Genomic DNA, 19,856 nt, shown 5'->3' with positions numbered 1-19,856 from the left:
AAGAGTTGCCATCCTAACATCTTTTATGAAATGGGGGCCCAGGAGATACGGTAGATACTAGAATCTACTTGTACATTGTGTGATCCAGTGATCCACAAATCACATGCGTAAGTACATTGTATATGATGTTATGTTAAAGTCGTAGGCGGTTGACAAGGATTAAAGCTTTGTGTGTCAACAGGGCATTGTCGGGGGAAGACACTTTGAAATGTCAAGAACAAGAGACAGGAATTGCTGCTAACCAGTACAGCCAAGGTTTCATTCCTCTTGTCGCACAGTTACGACTTAGGCTTTGCATGATAAAGCACAGTATACACGTATGTGAGCGACAAAATGGTTAAAAGTTAGGAACGGGTGAAAAGAGATCTACTTTTGATTCTATGTGTGTGTGTGTGTGTGTGTGTGTGTGTGTGTGTGTGTGTGTTTGTGTGTGTGCATATGTGCAGTTGCACTTTGAATAGTGCTTTACACCATTGCCTATCTGTGGGATATTTCACAATGCAGAAAATAGTTTACATTGTACCAGCATCAGGCATCATTTACTTAACATTTTCTCAGTAGTGAATGAGTTTGAAGTATGTCTTGAGTGTGTTATATCAGATGCTTCTTGGTCTTGTAGTACTTTGATTGAGGAGATTAGGGTAAGGCTTTAAGTCATAAAGTTCGCAGTCTTACACCATGGGGCATACTCTGAAGACAAAGTCAACATGTGATGTAACAGTTATGTATACTCTAGTTATGAAATTGGAAACTTTTGCCTGACAGATTTATTGCACTGGGCCAACTTCAGGTAGATTGGTTACGAACAAATTCATCAAAATCCCAAACCTGCATGCTATCATTTTTGCAGTAATTCATGAAAAATTTGTGATAATTTCTAACATTGCAAAATAGAATTCCACATTCACAGCATTGTTTGTTTTGTTTGTTTTATCTGTTGCTTCTCTATGCAATTTCTTAAAACCGTTTTTCATGTTTCCTTCATTGTAGCTCTACAGTTACCTTTAGGTAAAACGACAGCGATGCATATAATGGCCAGGGAAACTCTACCAGAACCCAACTCACAAGGTAATGTAATAAAGACATTAAATGATAATTACCCCCAAGGGCTGTCCATGCATGAGAATCTTCTTAATAATGAATGTGATTTGATAAAATTGTCTCTTTCAAAGCTTAAATGCACATTACAAAACAAAAGGAATAACCACCTAGACTACACTTCCCATGGTAAACAAAGGTGAAAGAAAAAGAAAAGAAAAGAAGAGAAAGATGTGTAGTAAACTTCATTTGCCACATATCAAAGAGAAGAGTTTGTCATGTGTGTATTAAAATGGGATATTTAGCCAAAAATTTGGAGCAGTAACTAGTGGAGTAACTGTAAAAAAAAAATGATAGTAAAATCAAATCAAATAAAAATAAATGGATATCAGGGGCCCTGTTTTATGAAGAGTTATAATTGATTATATAGTTGATTTCTATCATAAGTCTATGGCAGCCTGTGGGATAAGGAAATTTTTTAAGGGATTATATCTTTTGATATTAAAAATGGGGTCCTGCTTTCTGGATTAGCACTGTATGCCACCATTAGAAGCAGTGGGGGTAAATTTCATTGGATGCTAGTTTTAATCACTATTATCATGACCTGCCTGCAGAGCTTTGTTATTGTGGCTGAACATACATTAAAGTCAGATGATGCTTTTTAGTGGGTGAAATATTTTGTAAAACAATATCATGTTTCTTCTGTTTGACCTAGTTAAAAGTGAGTTGCTATATAACCCCTACCACACACACACACACACACACACACACACACACACACTCTAATACATAGTATTGCCAGATAGTGGTGAGCAGTGAAATACTGTATTGAACAGCATCATAAAGTATACTGTGTACTGTGTGTTGTGTGCTCGAGCACTGGAGTGTATGTTCTTTATGAGCTGATTAAATGGCAGTGTAGTAGCTCTACAAGGTCAAAAATACTTACAGTGTACAATGGGATATTGCTTTATACATCAAGTTACCTTGAAGGGAAAATCAAATTGTAGCCTGGAAATGTGGCATTCAAAGTTTGCTCTGAGAGAATATGTCAACCTACTTTTAGCGTAGGTGTAAATACGTTTAAGCAGATCCTGACACAGAATCACATGACATTTTGTGTCATGATAAGAACCAGTGTGGTCATTGGGTCAGAGAGCTATCTCTAGATGCCGAGCACCAGATATACTATTCATGAAGCATTGTTTTGCATTGACATTTTTGTACAGGTGCTGGTATGGCATGTAATATCCGGATCATATGTGAAGTAAACAATATATGGTTTACAATGTCTGGAATGCTGATTCCAGGCTAAAGTATGTTCTTTTGATAGCGGAAAGTGTGTCACAATTACAAGATTCACATATTCAGGGAAGGTTGTCCCTGCTTTAATCAATTTTTTTTTTTTGAACATGCATTGCCATTACTTCTGGTCATTGTGCCTTTTCAAATAGTCATACGTATCACCTGTTTATAAATGCCCTTTGTACACGATATGTATTGTAATGGTTTCACCGAATTATGATTTTTGCTGGTGGTATATGATGCTCCAGTAGACAGAGTTACTGGCAATTACAAACATAGAGCTTTAGCAGGGTTCGTATTTTGACAAAATGCATTTAATTACTTGCAAGAACAGTCATGGCATGACTAACCCATATTTAGAACCTTGTATTTAAGCTGGAGCACATACAATTGTAATGATAAAATAAGAAATTTTAAATTAAATTAAATCCATGTACTGAATGAAACAAAAACTTATGCCTGATTTTTTTTTTTATTCTGTGAATTATAATAGTACATTGTAAATGACATGCCATTTAAACCTGATATAACAAGTATTTATAAACACAGAAATGAAAACCATGATATGATACAGGGCCTGCGGAATTCATTTTTCATGAAAATTACACATTCCATCAACTTGATACTGACATTAAAGGTAGGGGATACCTTTTACAGACCTCCCAAAAAGCAGCAAAACATTAAATATGAACCTCAGGGGATTTGTTTAGGCCACTGCTGAGAAATTTGGAAGTCAACAGTTATCTACAATTTGAATAATGCACAAAACTCAACTACTAAGTAGTTCTGTGTGTCAGCCACACTTAAGCCTTTTTGTTGCAGTCTTCTGTATTTTTTATCTCTAAACACAAATCTAAAAGTATAAGAGCTGATGTAAGAACATAATATAGAGTGTGTGGCAAGATATATAGAAATGTTTGTAAGTTTTGATGAACTTTCTTCACAAAATATACATGATGGACACACATGCAGTGCATGGGACTGCAAAGGTAGCCTAGTAATGTACTGGAATTTACGGTGAGCCCCGAAAAAAATTCAATTCAAAATCTAACGGTCAATAAAAATGTACTAAATGTTACCTTCCACTTTCAATACTTTATGGGAGTTTCTAAAATGATACTGTCTTCAACATACCACTGTATTTATACAACTCTTCATTTAAGGCATGCAAATGGGATTCCCTACCTTTAAGGGTAGAAATTATTCCCTCTGCTTTCTGAAAGCGGTTAATCAAGTGCTCTTTCATTATACTAGATAAAGTGAATTTTTGTGGAATTTTCTTTATATTTTCTTACTTTCACTAATGTGTTCTCCCAATGTTGCTGCTTTCACTCAATCCACATTGCTCTTTGGGTTTGGATTCCCTTTAAGCACATGTCTACTGTGAGTTCAGATTAGGCGTTTTCACATCAGCCCGATGTTTCGAAATAGCGCGCTATTTTCTGACTGGGGAAATTAACCCGATCACGAAATAGCGCGCTATTTAATAATGAGAACACAAATTAGCGCGCTAATTGTATCGCTCTGTTCGAGAAAATTTCTCAGGTCCAACTCGGGAAATTTCTGAAATAGCGGGATAGTAGCGCGCTATTTGATAATGTGAAAACGACTCGAGAAATTAGCGCGATGCATCCCATCATGCCTAGCGTGTGTGACCTGATCGATCGAGGCAAACTGCACACAAATCATGAGGAATTTTTGAGAGGGCACACACATTACTGATGCTGTTTGCACATACTCAGCTGTCGAATTAGCTCGAAAAAAAATCAGGCTCATTCTCTTCGGGCTGATGTGAATAAGAAATGAAATAGCGCGCTAATTCGCAATCGCGAAAAATATCTCGAGCTTGGATTTTTATCGGGCTGATGTGAAAACGCCTATTCAGACACTGAAATCCACTGGAAATTTGTGTGCAAGCAAGTAGGAGACATTATGACATTATTATCTCGTCTCATTTGCATAAAAATGACAGATTTATACACTGTATTACATGTACCTTTCTTAATTTTGAAGTGTAAAAAAAATTCCATGACTTTCTTCCAAATTCTAAATGTGAAGGTATGTTGTGATTATCATTCCTATGTTGAGCTCTCTTGCTTATTCAATAGAAGTCAACTGTAATGCAGAGTAGATTTTCACTTAAAGTACAATGTATGCGTATAATACAACATTGTATGCTGTATGACAAAATCCAACCAGTGGGGTGTTGCAAGAAAGTTGCAATCGATTGCAAGTTGCAACTGATTGTTACTGGCCAATCAAAATCATTGCTGCATGCATGTCTTCTTAAAAGGGCAGACCCTGAGCCAATCAGCATGGTTGTTTCAAAATTAGCAATTATTTGCAATTGATTGCAACCTTCTTGCAACACCCCACAGATCAGCAAACTCCAACCTGATAATCCAAACAAAGACATGCAGGAAGAGGTGGAAATGAGCAAGCAAAAAAGCAGTCAATCTTGGTATACAATGTACCTAATCAAAGCACATTAAATACATGAGATAATAAAAATGTGTGAGAAAGTTGCTTTTCTTTGAGAAACACCATTGTTGTTCATTCTGGGTATGCTTTTTGTCCCTGCCGAACGAGTTCGAGCAGGGGACTATGAAACGGGCTCTGTACGTGTGTGTGTCCGTGTGTCCGTCCGTCCGTCCGTCCGTGTGTCCTTGTGTGCGTCCGTGTGCGATCAAAATCTTCAATTTGCTACTTCTCTGTCATTTATGAGCCAATTTTGATTCTGTTTGCTTTATATGATAGCACTACATGGGAGCTTTGAAACTTCTACACAGAATTTCAGTCGTGACCTTTGACCTTGACCTTTGACCTATATTGTACATTTTGCTACAAAATGCTACTCCTTCGCCATTTCTAACCCGATTTCGATTCCGTTTGCTTTATGTGATGGCACTAGGTGAGGGCTTCAAAACTTCTACACAGAATTTTGACCTTTGACTTCTTTGACCTTTGACCTTGATTTTTTGACCTATATTGTACATTTTGCTACAAAATGCTACTCCTTCGCCATTTCTAACCCAATTTCGATTCCGTTTGCTTTATGTGATGGCACTAGGTGAGGGCTTCAAAACTTCTACACAGAATTTTGACCTTTGACTTCTTTGACCTTTGACCTTGATTTTTGACCTATATTGTACATTTTGCTACGAAATGCTACTCCTTCGCCATTTTTAACCCGATTTCGATTCCGTTTGCTTTATATGATGGCACTAGTTGAGGGCTTCAAAACTTCTACACAGAATTTTGACCTTTGACTTCTTTGACCTTTGACCTTGATTTTTGACCTATATTGTGCATTTTGCTACAGAATGCTACTCCTTCGCCATTTCTAACCCGATTTCGATTCCGTTTGCTTTATGTGATAGCACTAGGTGAGGGCTTCAAAACTTCTACACAGAATTTTGACCTTTGTCTTCTTTGACCTTTGACCTTGATTTTTGACCTATATTGTACATTGGCTACAAAATGCTACTCCTTCGCCATTTCTAACCCAATTTCGATTCCATTTGCTTTATGTGATGGCACTAGGTGAGGGCTTCAAAACTTCTACACAGAATTTTGACCTTTGACTTCTTTGACCTTTGACCTTGATTTTTTACCTATATTGCACATTTTGTTACAAAATGCTACTTCCGGCGGGGACATATGTTATGCACCGCGTAATTTCTACTTTTCCTTGTTAATATGAAGCAATGCACATTGGACTAACTTTGCCCCGTGGGATTTGCACTTGGTCATTTTGTCTATATATGTCTGTCTTAAAACTATTGTCAAATTATTACATCTATGGGTAATTCCATGAAGTTGGTGCACAAAATGTGACATTTTAGCATAACTCAATACTAATTATGCTATACATATATTGTTTATAGGCTTTACATTTGTATTGAGACCATACATTTTCCTGGAAATTTTGTGCCATTCAGACTCAATTTTGATGAAGTTATTTTAAAAAAATGTAACGGTGTCCTGTAGCATCGTGACGTGTCCATGTAGCATCGTGATAGTTAAAATCTGGTCCTAAAAGACAAATTAATGCAATTAGCTTGACCAAAATTTGATATAATATGCATAATTACTCGATTAGTCAGATAGCTAAATATCTTAACTCTCCTTTCCACAGTTTTACTTTTACAAGAAAATTACACAATGTGTCACTATGCTACGCGGTGTCCACCAAATGTCACAAAAAAGGACACCGCGTAGCATCGTGATACATTTTGTAATTTTCTTTTAAAATTAAAACTGTGTACAGGAAATTTGAGATATTTAGCTATCTGACTAATCTAGTAAATATGCATATTGCATCAAATTTTGGTCAAGCTAATTGCCATAATTTGTCTCTTAGGACCAAATTTTAAAATATCACGATGCTACATGGACACGTCACGATGCTACAGGACACCGTTACATATTGTTTAATAACTTCATCAAAATTGAGTCTGAATGGCACAAAATTTCCAAGAAAATGTGTGGCCTCAATGCAAATGTAAAGCCTACAAACAATAAATGTATGGCATAATTAATATTGAGTTATGCTGAAATGTATTAATTTTTCAAATATCACGATGCTACATCAGACACTGCCGCAACTTCATGGAATTACCCACATGTAACTTATCACCAGGTGTATGTATCCATGTAGATTGGGCAAATCAGTTTGAATAGAATTCATGGTGTATGGTCAGTCAAGGTGAATAAATAGAAATAGGAGGACATGTCAGCAGTGTGGGGTATCCCTACCTACAGTGTATTGTCATGCACATTACACACAAAGTGGAAGGGAAAATATTTCATCCCAGAATCAAGTGACCATAATTAATGAAAGTTTCATATTGTACTTTTGCATGCATATGGCCTATCTTGTGAAATGATGTAAGACTTGACAAAGTAATGCATTGGCTCACGCTGTGATACCTCATCTATTGCAAACTGATCGCCAAGTTGTGTGAACATGGTAGTGACTGCATCAATGCATTTTTAGGCTGGTTTTGTTTTTGTTTTGTTTTTGTTTGTCTTTTTCAGATTTAGAGAGCACATTGTCACCTGCCCGTCAAAAGGGCCCCAACTTGAAATTTTGACCTAAAATCGAAATTTAGTTTTGGACATACAATAGTTCCAGAGATTTAAAAGAGCTCCTTCATATGATTGTTGAATGCGCAAGTCGTACGCCCTTCTGCTGGGTAGGCAACAAGTTATCTTGTCTTGTGGTTTCTGTTTTAGTGCTTTGGTATGATTGATATCTTTTGCTCCTTTTTCCTCATTCAAAAGTTTTGTGTGATAGAGACTGTCATGTTATCTCTCTCTCTCTTTCTTTCTATAACTCTGTCTCATTCTCTGTCTGTGTCTTTCTGCCTCTCTCCTTTCTACTATCCAGGACAAAGAAACCGAGGAAAGACGGAGGAGAGCAATTGTTGCATAATTCTCTGAGAGCGGCAATGCGTCGTGGGAAGAGCCTTTTCCACTTTGGGCAGAGAGAAATATACCGAACCACTAAAGACTAAAAACAGTGGATGACAAGTCCACCATGGACGTGTAGTGTAGTTCTGTTTCCAGGACGTTACATCATTACCACAAGAACCATGCTTAATTCCACTCCATGGTTCCAGCCATCTTAGCAGACATGACTACATATATTCATTCAAGGTATCGAGTATTCATGGCGAATTATGCAAGGGTTTGCTGTATGGCCTATCTGAGAGAATTTGTGAAATCAATCATTTTGATGAATTTTATTCTTTTTCCTTTGCTTTGTTTGTGTTGATATTTTTGAAGTTACTGCATATGTGTATATTTGTTCACATTTAGTTGATTCCAGATCCCGTATGTCCGTAAATTTTTACGTTTTGATTGCGTATTTGCGTCAATGCATTTTTTGAAGGCCCCCAAATTTGGATTAGTCATTACATGCTTTGAATGTAATATTCATGTAGTTGAAAAAAAAAAATCAAGCATGTTGGTTGTAGTCCATTGTCTAGTTTTGACACATTCTAACACAATATGTTCATCTGCTGGATATTTTAGTCCAAATAGAATCTAATCAACATAATCTCTCAACTGTATAGGTTGATCATCATTTAGCTGCCTAAGTCTCTTTCTTAGTGACTAAGGGTATAAGTGAGTGACAAATTGATCAGTCTCATTCAAGATTGTATTTTGTGGGAAAAAAAGAAAAACATTATACAATAAGTACACCATTGATGATTTAGGAAACAGAAATGTCTTTAATTCAAGTGCTGTAGATTATCCTCATTGTTCATGGATTTCAGGAGTGACCATGCTTAAAGGCTTGAAGATTCAGTTTGCCAATCAAAAGTAGATCAGTAACTTCTGTGTGTAGTTTTCCTTTTTTATCTTGAGATGATATTTGACTGCCATAAAGGCATCCTTTTAGTTTGTTGTTTAAGAATTCATTAATCTGATCGTCTTTCCTGTGTAAACAAAAAAGAAGATACTATTCTGTATGCCATCCATTTAACATTTGTTATAGTTTTGTAGTCATTTGTTAGACACTTTGAATGCCTGAGAGATGTCCATGTACCAGTAACATGTTGCTGTGGAGCTCACATGATGTCATCAGATACAGATTGATGTGGGAAATTACGTCTCCATGGCAACAAAGCTGGTTTTGCATCGCCCATTCAAGCAGTGATGTTCTAGATGGTAATGTCACGATTCTACAGTCTCCTGGGGGAGTATCTCCCTGCCTCTCCGCCCGTATGATGCTTTACTGATGCTCCACAGAGCAGGGAGAGAAAACTAGGAGAGAAACGTGACTTGAGGATGCCACAAGAGATGGAGACGCCTCAGGAAAGAAATCCAGGAAAGGCCAAGAGCTACATCCGTGCGTCAGAATAATGGCTGGACTTTTCTCCTCATTATACTGAACGTTATATAGCCACGGCAACTCCTGTCCATGTACTGGCCAGAGTGGAGATGTGTGTCATGTAAAGGTGAATGGACATTGGACTGATGGGCTTAAGTCAAGACCAGTTTTCTGTATCATTCTGCATCACTGAGAGGGGGTTTGAGGTGGTGCTAGCCTTTAGACACTCAACATTCAGGGGGACACTACTGCCCGTCTTTACCTCTGTGGTATTCCTAAACCTGTCTTGTGTGAAATTTGCTACCGACTAGACCATCGTGCCTGTTCCCATCTTTCTTTGTGCTCGTCTCACTCTAAAAGAGAACCTTTGTTCCACGGCAACCTGTAGTAATATCTTATTTAATATGATTAGCATAATTTTTCATGTGTTTGTTTTTCAAGCTACATTGCACATGAGGGGGAAAAAAAGAGAGCAGAACTCGGTGCATTCCAGTTGATATACCTGAAGACTTTTAATAGCAATTGAGTGAATTGATGTGAACACTTTTCATTGAAAGTCACAAAAAAAAGTTGCGGTAAAGCACATACACCTGTAGTTGAAGGCAAAGTTAAGTGTGCCTGGTATGTCTCTTACCATCCTTTGTTTTATGTTGTAGGTAATATTGCCTGATGTAATTCTTTTGTGACAAGCTGTCATTTCACATTTTGCATGTGTGAGTGCTTTTTTCATTTGTACCTTTTGATGCTGCCTTTTTTGCAGGTCAGTGCTTGTGTAATGATGCATAGAGATTATTTGTTGTTGCTTATTCAAGGATTGTGTGCGCTGTCTTCTTGTGTAGAATTTTCACACTGTAAGAAGCAAGAGCTCTTCAAGGTTAGTGAATACACTTATATACTTTATGTGTGTTTGCCTTGTATAATTACAGTGACAAGCTGTGTGTCGCAGGCATTGACAGTGGCTGCATTTATCATCTTTCCCCGTGTTTGAAACTTCATTACCCACTATCAAAACGTGTTTGCAAAGGCCTTTCTGATCGCGTTTCTCGAGTTGGTACGTCTATCATCTCTACAGCGAGTTGAAAGGAAGGCCTTCTCACTGTGCAGCTTCATTGCACTGTTCGACCCAAGGGCCAAAGATCATGTAGTTAGAGTGGGAAGGTCTAAGCTATGAACGCATTTCAGAATGACTTTGCATTTATCATCCCCACAGAAGCATGTATCTGACTCAAACGCATTTGCAATTGCATTTTTTTTGGCATTTCTGGAAGGCGCTTCAAACCCCATGATCAAAACAGCTTTGCATTTCATTATCTGCTCAAACCTCCCTGAAAGTTGTTTGGAAACCTTGATTCTATGCCAGAAGTGAGTTGATAAACGCAACCCCAGATGAAGAATTACCACATGTGTCTGGATGGTTTAGAAGGTAGCAAATCTATTTTCATGGTACAATATAGTTTTTTTAGTACAATCATAGATGATCTTTGCTTGTTACTTGACTGTCTAGCTTTCGCAAATTAGTGCCAACCTCATTTTATCTTATATATTCTTGTAAAAGCAGGATATTCCACAATAGTCTCTCAGTGATTTGATTTTGATTTCTTATTGTTGATATGCTTGCATTTATTGTAAGGCTTCACAATAGCACAAGCTTGCAGTAATGCTGTAAAGATAATTCTTTGAGTACGCTGTGTGTATATAAGTTCAATCAATCAGTTCTAAGGAAGATGGATTCAGCCAAATATAGGAAGAAATTTTGACATGTTCATATAGCATCAAAGAAGAAAGATTTATCTTTATACAATCAGAATGAGTTTTCATTTTTGTCAGATTTGGTGTAAATGGAATACGAAAGCATTTTGTGGTGTAAAGAAAGTGGAAAAAAAGACTGGTTAGTCAGCAGCTATGACTTGATTGGTTTCTTTTTCATGCTTTAATGGAAATGATATTTTGCATTTTGAATTTCTCCATTTGATGCCTGATTAATGGACATCACATTTCATTTTTCATATTTTATAGCAGATGGAATATTTCTTTGCCAATGAATGGGTTATAGGGGAAATCCAGTCAGATGAAGTCAGATTTCTGTATGTTTTGATGCATCACATTAAGAAATTAAATGAATTTTATAACATCAGTTCATACGCTGATCTGTAATGCCCAGTGGTAGAGATATGAGATGTCAGGAAATGAAGATAAGTTCTATATTACAATCAGATGGAGAAGATAGTTGGTGTGCATCTGAGATTTACATGCTAAAATTGAGACTGGGATCTTTTTGTTTTCAACGTATTTACTGACAAGAATCAGATATAAACCCAAGAGAAAAAAAAAATGCGTGCCGCTATTGTCTAGCACCACATACTCTGAAGTTCTCTGCAAACTTTTTGTAGAAATATTAGGCAACACCTTTTTTTTTTTTTTTTTTGGGGGGGGGGGGGGTAATTTTGTGTGGTTTCGGCAGTCCATATGATACAAAATGTGCATGACTTTGCATAATCAACACTTTTGAACATCGTAATCTTAGTAGAGGCTTAAACTTGTCTTGGCCTGTGTTCGTTTTCTATCAAAAATCAACATTTTTTGTTTCGCTCTCTTTGAACTGAAAGGATTGTGAAGCAAAGTATGGAGCACTAGTTTGTGTTTTTTAATCCAATGCAAAGTATGCTACATGTAGTACACAAACACTGTGTTACCAGCGCTTCTGTGTGTAGGTACTTAAAACTATATTGTACCCTGGAATGTGTGAGTGTGAATGAACTTTGAATGAATGAATGACTAATCCATGTTAAGAGTGTAACTTGTACATTTCTGTATGTGGGGCAACCTGACAATGTGTCAGTGTGATGTGTGTAAATTTTAATGCGGGGCTAGCATTGTATAAATATGTACATTTGATTTTTAGATAAGACTATTCATAAACATAATTTTAATGAATGCAATTTATATATGTGAGCTTGATATTGTCTATACAAACATGTATACTAACACAGATAGATATATTTAACTAGGACAAAAAGTAACAGAAAATCATGCTATATATATGTATCACTGCACAATTGAGAGTTTATCATATATAACACAATATCTATGAAGACCTGTATATTCATATCTGTCAAAGGGGGGAAATATGCTGTCACCCTGTTGCCTAGAGAACATACTATTACATTGTGTGTAACTTATTGCAGAAGCAATTACCATGGTAACATCTCATATTCTAGAAGCAAATTGCCTCTCTCTCTCTGGCAGTTGCAGTTGTAGTAAGTTGCTATTGAGAGTTAGTTTTCTATGCCACAGGGCTCACCTTATTATGCTATGTCACACCACATCCTAACCAGTGTCTAAATGATCTGTAGCATATTTGTGAAATAACAATTTGTCAGTATTTTTGGATCACATTTATACAGCTAAATTGCAACACGATTGCAGACGGCTAACTTACAATTTGTACTATAGATTGAGACAGGGTGTACATATGTATTGATTCATAATACAAACATATGTCAACAGAAAGAAGTCACAAATCATTTTTAAAGAAGAATAAAAATACCTGTATGATTTGAAATCTGTCATCCATCTTGTCTTCTTATGTGTCTGTAGTATAGCAGTCAGAGTGAGTCAGTTTGTTATAATATCATTGGTCTTATGCCAGAAGGGCCTTAAACCTCTTCCACTGTTATGCCAAAAGGCCCTTTACACTATAGACTTCTTACACTATAAGTGCCCTTGGCATAACAGGGGAAGTTCTTTAAGGCCCTTTTGGAATAAGGCTGACGATATAATTATGCAGTTCTGTTGTGTTGCTTTTCTGCCCTTATCTTTTACATTTCTCTACATATTTCTTTATAAAGTGCACTCCTGTTATAACAAAGTCCTAGGGACTGGTATTTTTTTGTGTTGTTTTGTGTGTTTTTGTTTTTTGTTTGTTTCTTTGTCTTCGTTTGTTTTTGCTGTATCAAAATTTCGTTATAGCCAAACAGTAAAGTACACAAAGATATATGTGATGATAATTATAGGACATGAATTTTTACTTGTTGTAAGGAGAATTCCATTATGATAGTGTTCATTATAACAGGAGTGCACTGTAATAAATGTAAAGGACCTGCCTGTGGAAGGAAGTTTCACATCATAAATACTAGGCACACAATATGTGACCCGCTACAACAAAAGGATCCTAAAGTCACTGACGGGCGAGCCAAGCATGGCCCAGAAAAATGCTATTTTCAGGCCTTTCCACTGATCATTTTGCTTCGAAATTTCGCCAGATGATAGAAGATACATTAGACTACAAAATTATGTAAAAACAGAAATCCCAACGTTTTGACAGATTTTGGTGATCTCACTTCAAACTTGATTTTCTCGGCTCACCCGTCAGCGACTTCAGGATCCTTTTGTTGTAGCGGGTCACATATGCTCACTGATTGGAAATTATCCTCTTGCATTTTCATGTTCTGTATACACTTCAGTTGAAGTTCTGATTTAAACAGTTTGTGTTGTGTTTTGTCTTGTGTCTTGGGGACTACACACCACAGAAGCTGATATGTCTGTTTGTGTCTCCAGCTTGTATCATATTACCTTAAACCAATCCAGATACTGTATGAGATGTATAAACATGGACCTACAACAGCAGGTCCATGGTATAAACAACAAGTAACTCCATCATGCATACAAAAATGATCTAATCTTCCATGTAATGTGAGATGAAACTATGATGTCACTGAAATTGGCCCATCTCATTGAGTAGTATATGCTCATAGAATGTGTTGTCCCGAAAGTCATATTACCATCCCCTTTGAGTAAGCAGATCACAAGACTGAATTTTACCCTCAGTCAGCCCTGTTCAGATGTCTTGTAGCTAGAAATCATAACAAGAGTCATATTGTTTTAGGAAGAGAACCCTGGCCAGCAGGAATATCAAGCTAGGCCTATACATGCATGTATTATGTTAAGGAGGTTTGAGTAATGATGATGATGATGATGATGATGATGATGATGATGATGATGATGATGATGATGATAATGATAATGATAACGGAATTCTACTGATAATCTGACATAATTGTACATATGTGTTCCATTTCAGGAGGAAACAAGTGCAAATTTTAAACACAAAGTTGACTTTTTGTTAGATGGATTCATTGACAAGATTCAGAGTCCTTTTTTTGTGTTTGCTTCATAACACATGGAATGAGCATTGGACAAGACCAAAGACACAAACACCATAATAATATCTTGGAATTACATGCGAGCACTAACCTTTGATAGTTTCTCAGTGATTAATTTTAGGACATACTGAAGATAGTGCCCTTTTGTCAATCAGAGTAATACACCACACCACATGCTTTGAATCACTTCTACAGACTCTCTTCCACACACACACACACACACACACACACATGCACTCATACAGCTATGTATACATTCTATAGCAAAAGGAGGTAAGTAACGAATCAAATATTTGTTGCCGAGTGTCTTGATAATGACATGTGTTACTTGGAGATGCCAAGCTTTGTCCACATAATATATCCACCTGTCAGGAGAGATAATCACAATGTCAACTATGTTACATTGCAATGATGCTGACTGAAAATGACAGAGAGGGTTTGCTTGTGTTAGAAATACTACTTTTGTTGCTTCCTTTGGTTGAAGAATGGCAGGTGTGCAGATGCATTGGGCCCCACACAATGGTGAAATAAAGGTAACAATTAGTCAGTGGCTAAAAGATGAAGGAGATAATGACTTGCATCAGAGGGAACAAATAGAAATCATTTCTTGAAGTGTTGTTTAGGAAGATTGTATTAAAGTCTGAGACAAAGTCTGAAGATCCTCAAATGCTCTCCAAAATTGCACTTCAAACCCTGATCTTGAGACATTTTCTTATTCTTAATAACATCCTCTGTTATGGGTTAGTCATGATACTCTTAAGAGCATTGATTATTTCTTCAAAGGAAACCAAAACCCAAATTTAGATGTGAATTGAGACAAAGCAGCAATATTAGTAAAACACGTCAGTGATAGTTTGAGGAAAATTGGACAATCAATTTAAAAAAAGATGAATTCTTATAGTTCTGCACTGTCATCACTTGATAAGGAGACTACTTCACTTTATGCCATTAATATGGACATTATAATAAAATATATATAAAGAAAAATTAAACATACATGTATTTTCACTTTTCTAGCATAAAGACAGACCACTTGACTTATCTCTTTCAGAAAGCAGGAGGAATGGTTTTATACGTAAGATAATTCAGTAACAAGTCGACGGAAAGTGTACTTTTCATGAAAGTGACATTTTGTGGAATCCTTATACACATATTTTCTTTCTATGTCAAGAAGTGTAGCAGTCTCCTTATTCAGATGTGACAGCACAGAAACTTTAAAAATTCACAACTTTAAAACAGATTGTTCAATTTTCCTCAAATTTTCACAGATGTGTTCTACTAATATTGCTGCTCTCACTTAATCTACATTTATATTTGGGCTTTGGCTAAAGTTAGCATATTCACATCATCATCATCACCAACTAGTCCAGCACAGCATGCACAGCAGGGCTTTTGTGCGTCACTGTATTATGCGCAGTATCCCACTTTATTACATACTTCTTCCTCAAATCCCTCTGTTGCTTGGTTTAGAGTGTTGCATAGAATACAAATATTTGTACTATCAATTCTGTTCCAAATATTTGCTATCTTTTTCCAAATGCTCATATGAAAAAAAAAATGACATAAGGGAACACATCAAAATATTCTGCTGGTGTACAATGTTGATAAAATGGTCAACAGTCAAATAACCGTGTTCGTCTTTAAATCACTGACTGGTATTTGACCAACCCATTTCAGGGGCGGATCCAGGAATTCTGTAAAGGGAGGGGGGGGGGGGGAGGCGTGACTAATATTTCTGGTGCCACTTCCGGGTTTCATTTCATTTTTTCTTTTTATTTCTTTTGTTTTTAACGAAAAATAAAGGGGGGGCGTGTGCCGGTTGCGCCCCACTCTGGATCCGCCACTGCATTTAGCTTGATTACATTTTGACCAGGAATTGAACTGAGCTAAACTGAGACACGTCACCGCCACGAGTGACTCCTGGGGACTGGCAGTTTTCTTTCATTATATCGAAATTTCATTATAAATGAATAAATAAACTAAAAAGATATATAGATGATCATTTTGGACCTGAATTTTTACTCCATTGTAACGGGAATTTAGTTAAGATCATGTTCGTTATAACGGGAGTGTACTGTACCAACGTCTTTGCCTTGATGGTTGTTCTATAACAGAGAGAATTCGATTTTAATCACCATCCCTTCACGCTTCATCTATCCTTGTACAGTTCTTCTTTTTTTTTTTGGTAAACATTTCCATGTCTTCTGTGCTAAACATACACTGATGAGAGCTGCTCTAATTTGGCTCGTTATTCTTAGTAACTCGCTTTATATGACTGCACAGACAACACTTGGCAGTTCTTGAGTCTCCTCGCTAAATGCTCTACAGTGATGTCTTCAAGGGTATTTATGGTGATTAGCACCTGCTCCATTTGCCACTGACATCTCAAGATAGTTCTAATTCCTCTGTCAACTGGCATGCTGCTCATGCAGAATAACGTGAGTTATAGTCTGTAGTATCATCGTAGTGCAAATCGTTTCAGTAAGAAAATAATATCCTTTATGATCCTATAACTGTACTCACAACTCACTCAGAAAGATATATGTATTATATACCAATTTTTTTGTTTGTATTGCAACCATAACAACGATCAAAATAATCAAACAACACACTACACAATGAACAAAAATATCAAAACTTTTTTAATCACCAGCCAAACTTTGAAGAGGGCAAAAGTAGACTGTTTCAGTTTTGTTTCGCTATTCATACATTGTGGATCAAACTACTTGACTATAATGTAACAAATAAAGTAAAGGATTACTCAGTAGATAGCAGAGACTATTCATTTTTTGTCTGCAAAAGGCTCTCTAATTAGCATTTCTTTTGAGCTACAGTGTATAAACAGTAGGGCCTACATTATTTTCTGTTTACCTCTTACTAAAACCAAATAATAATAATGATAATGATAATAATAATAATAATAATAATAATAATAATAATAATAATAATAATAATAATAACAATAATAATAATAATGATGATAATAATAATAATAATAATAATAATAATAATAATAATAATAATGATAATAATAATAATAAGGTCTTATTTACCTAGGGTAGCATCTTCAGTGTTGCCACTGCTCTACCAGAGGGCCCTGCTAGTATTATTACCCTAGCGTTGCCAGGTACCCATTTATACACTTGGGTCGAGAGGGACACAGCGGGTAAAACATCTTGTCCAAGGACGTAAGCACTGGGCGGGATTCGAACTCGGGTCCTCCGATCGGGAGTCGGGAGTCTTATCCACTATGCCACAGTGCCCCCACGAAATTTTGAAATACATTTCAAAATTCAGGATTGATCCTTAAAGCTACATCTATAGAACTATAAACAAAGAATATAGGAAAAAATATATACATGAAAGTAAATTGTTTTTTGCGTTTATATAATAATCCTGATATTTAAGGAATTTTGGTTCACAAGTTATACATCACTTCATAGGATTTCATCTCCAAGAGAATAGCTTTTTAGTTTTCTCTATTTTCGAATAACTATATAGGTTTGGGGCAGTATTACTCATTTTGCCATTGCTACTGTTTAAATTTGAATGCGTAGAATTCATCAAGGGATGTTGCCAATTTGCATTAGCTAGTCCTGAGTAGAGGTCTACTTACAGTTTGTATATGACTTATCTGATTGATGAGATGTTGCCAGTCTAACTCTTATCGCAACTTTGTCTTTGTGAATAAAATGCCCAACTAATACTTCTTCACAAACAACTTTTGCTGCAGCAATTGATATTGCGGAGGAAGTCAACTTAAAAACCACAAGCATGGCAACTCATTTAAGTCAAGATCCTCAAATCCTCGTCCTATGCTGTGTAGGCTACAGGTCATAACAGGATCCCGTAGCAACCAATTTATTTACCAGTACTATACTTTACATCTTACCACTACTTAATACGACTGCTGCTGCTGTTGCCACTATATACTCTTTACTACTACTACTACTACTACTACTACTACTACTACTACTACTACTACTACTACTACTACTACTACTTTGGTATAGTAGTAGTAGTAGTAGTAGTTGTTGTTGTTGTAGTAGTTGTTGTATAGTAGAAGTAAAACTACTAGTAGTAGTATAGTAGTAGTATAGTAGTATCAACCCCCTTCCTACCCTCAAAATTTTATTGACATTGTAGACAGACAGGGGTTGTATGGTTAATGACTGATACCCTTTTACAGTAGAGCTTCGATGGGGAACGGCCTTCATTCAGCGACTTAATTAAGCGTGGCCATGTAAGGACTTTGTTGTCTTTTTTCAACATGTACTGAGATTGTGATTCCATTCATAGCCATCCTATATATGCAGTCAAGTTCATGTGGCAGTGACTGTGTGTAGATCTTATGTGTGTGCCAGTATGTCTTGTGTGTGGTTTTATACCGTACATATACCACGCATTCTCCGATATCCAAAATGTGTAGAAGTTGATTTATTGAATGCCGACTTCCCATAATGTATTCCACAGGTTTTCACAGAACCTAAATCCAAACACAAGGCTTAATGATTATACTAATTGATTAATTCATCATTTATTTTTACTGAATAAAACATACATACACAGATAGATGCGACAACAATACAATATGACAAAGTTGAATGAAAAGAGGCTGGTCATGATTGTATGTTATGCAAGTAATAATGATTCAATGATTAAAATTAAAGACAAAGCTATGAAAATGCAAACAATAATGACATAATTCACGATTTGAACATTGTTATACATGCACAGAGAAAAGTGCATTATGGAGATGTAGCGCACTCTTGAATATACTCGTGTTGCACAACATTGTGAAAACCTGAGAGTGTGACCACTCTGCAGCACACTCAACCTGTGCATTTTTTTTTTTTTTTTTGCAGCTTGATGAAATACTTTGAGAAGTATAGTCTTATCTGTCACCATGGTCACATGTAAAATACCTCAAGGTTCCCTTTTGGGTCCCTTACTTTTAATTTACAAGTAAATTATTTTTCAAAATCCTCGGAGATATAACATGTTCTTTTGTTGTTGTTATTATCATTTGCAGAAGATATTCTGTCTTCACAGAAACTTATAGAAATTATTTTCAAAACAGTTAATAAAGAGTTCGGTTTATTAACTTATTGCATTCGTGTGAATAAACTATTTGTGAAACCAAAGGTGTTTTTTTTCAGTAATATAAAGAAACAGTAATGCTTGTAAATGGAAATACAGTTTTTTATTAGTTAATGCTTAAAAGGTTTGATTTATTAAAATTTCAGGCCTTACACTGACGATAAATTGACTTGGAAGATGCATACCCGGTACTGCAGCTCATCTATGTAAAGTGTACATAATTGCATAATTATGAAAAGAGTTCCATTCCAAACAGTGCTAAATCCATGCGAAGAAATACAGAAACCAGGCAATGATAAAGGAGTTTTGTTCCAAAACAAAATCCACTTTGACCCCGGAGTAAAGCCAAGAGCTCGGTGTATTGACTTCTTGCTTATTGCATTCGTGTAAATAAACTATCTGTGAAACCA

The 19,856-nt window shown here is 36.3% G+C and overlaps 1 protein-coding gene across 2 annotated transcripts in view; it reads left to right on the top strand.

Moving 5' to 3' along the window:
- LOC139744537 (ubiquitin-like protein 3) overlaps positions 1–10,059 on the top strand; it is a 48,461-nt gene extending 38,402 nt beyond the window's left edge. For both annotated transcript variants that reach the window (XM_071654968.1, XM_071654967.1), the window contains 2 exons: positions 991–1,068; positions 7,736–10,059. In XM_071654968.1, coding sequence (XP_071511069.1) covers positions 991–1,068; positions 7,736–7,788 — 131 coding nt within the window. In that variant the 3' untranslated portion in view covers positions 7,789–10,059. The remainder of the gene's footprint in view (positions 1–990; positions 1,069–7,735) is intronic.
- Positions 10,060–19,856: the final 9,797 nt, after the last annotated feature.

This window comes from Diadema antillarum, unplaced genomic scaffold (assembly GCF_040938485.1).
Source record: "Diadema antillarum isolate AM-2024a unplaced genomic scaffold, OU_Dant_1.0 seq00001187_RagTag, whole genome shotgun sequence".
In the NCBI taxonomy this organism is placed as follows: domain Eukaryota; kingdom Metazoa; phylum Echinodermata; class Echinoidea; order Diadematoida; family Diadematidae; genus Diadema; species Diadema antillarum.
Note: the sequence above shows the minus strand (reverse complement) of the source record. Positions and strands in the feature narration are given on the sequence as shown.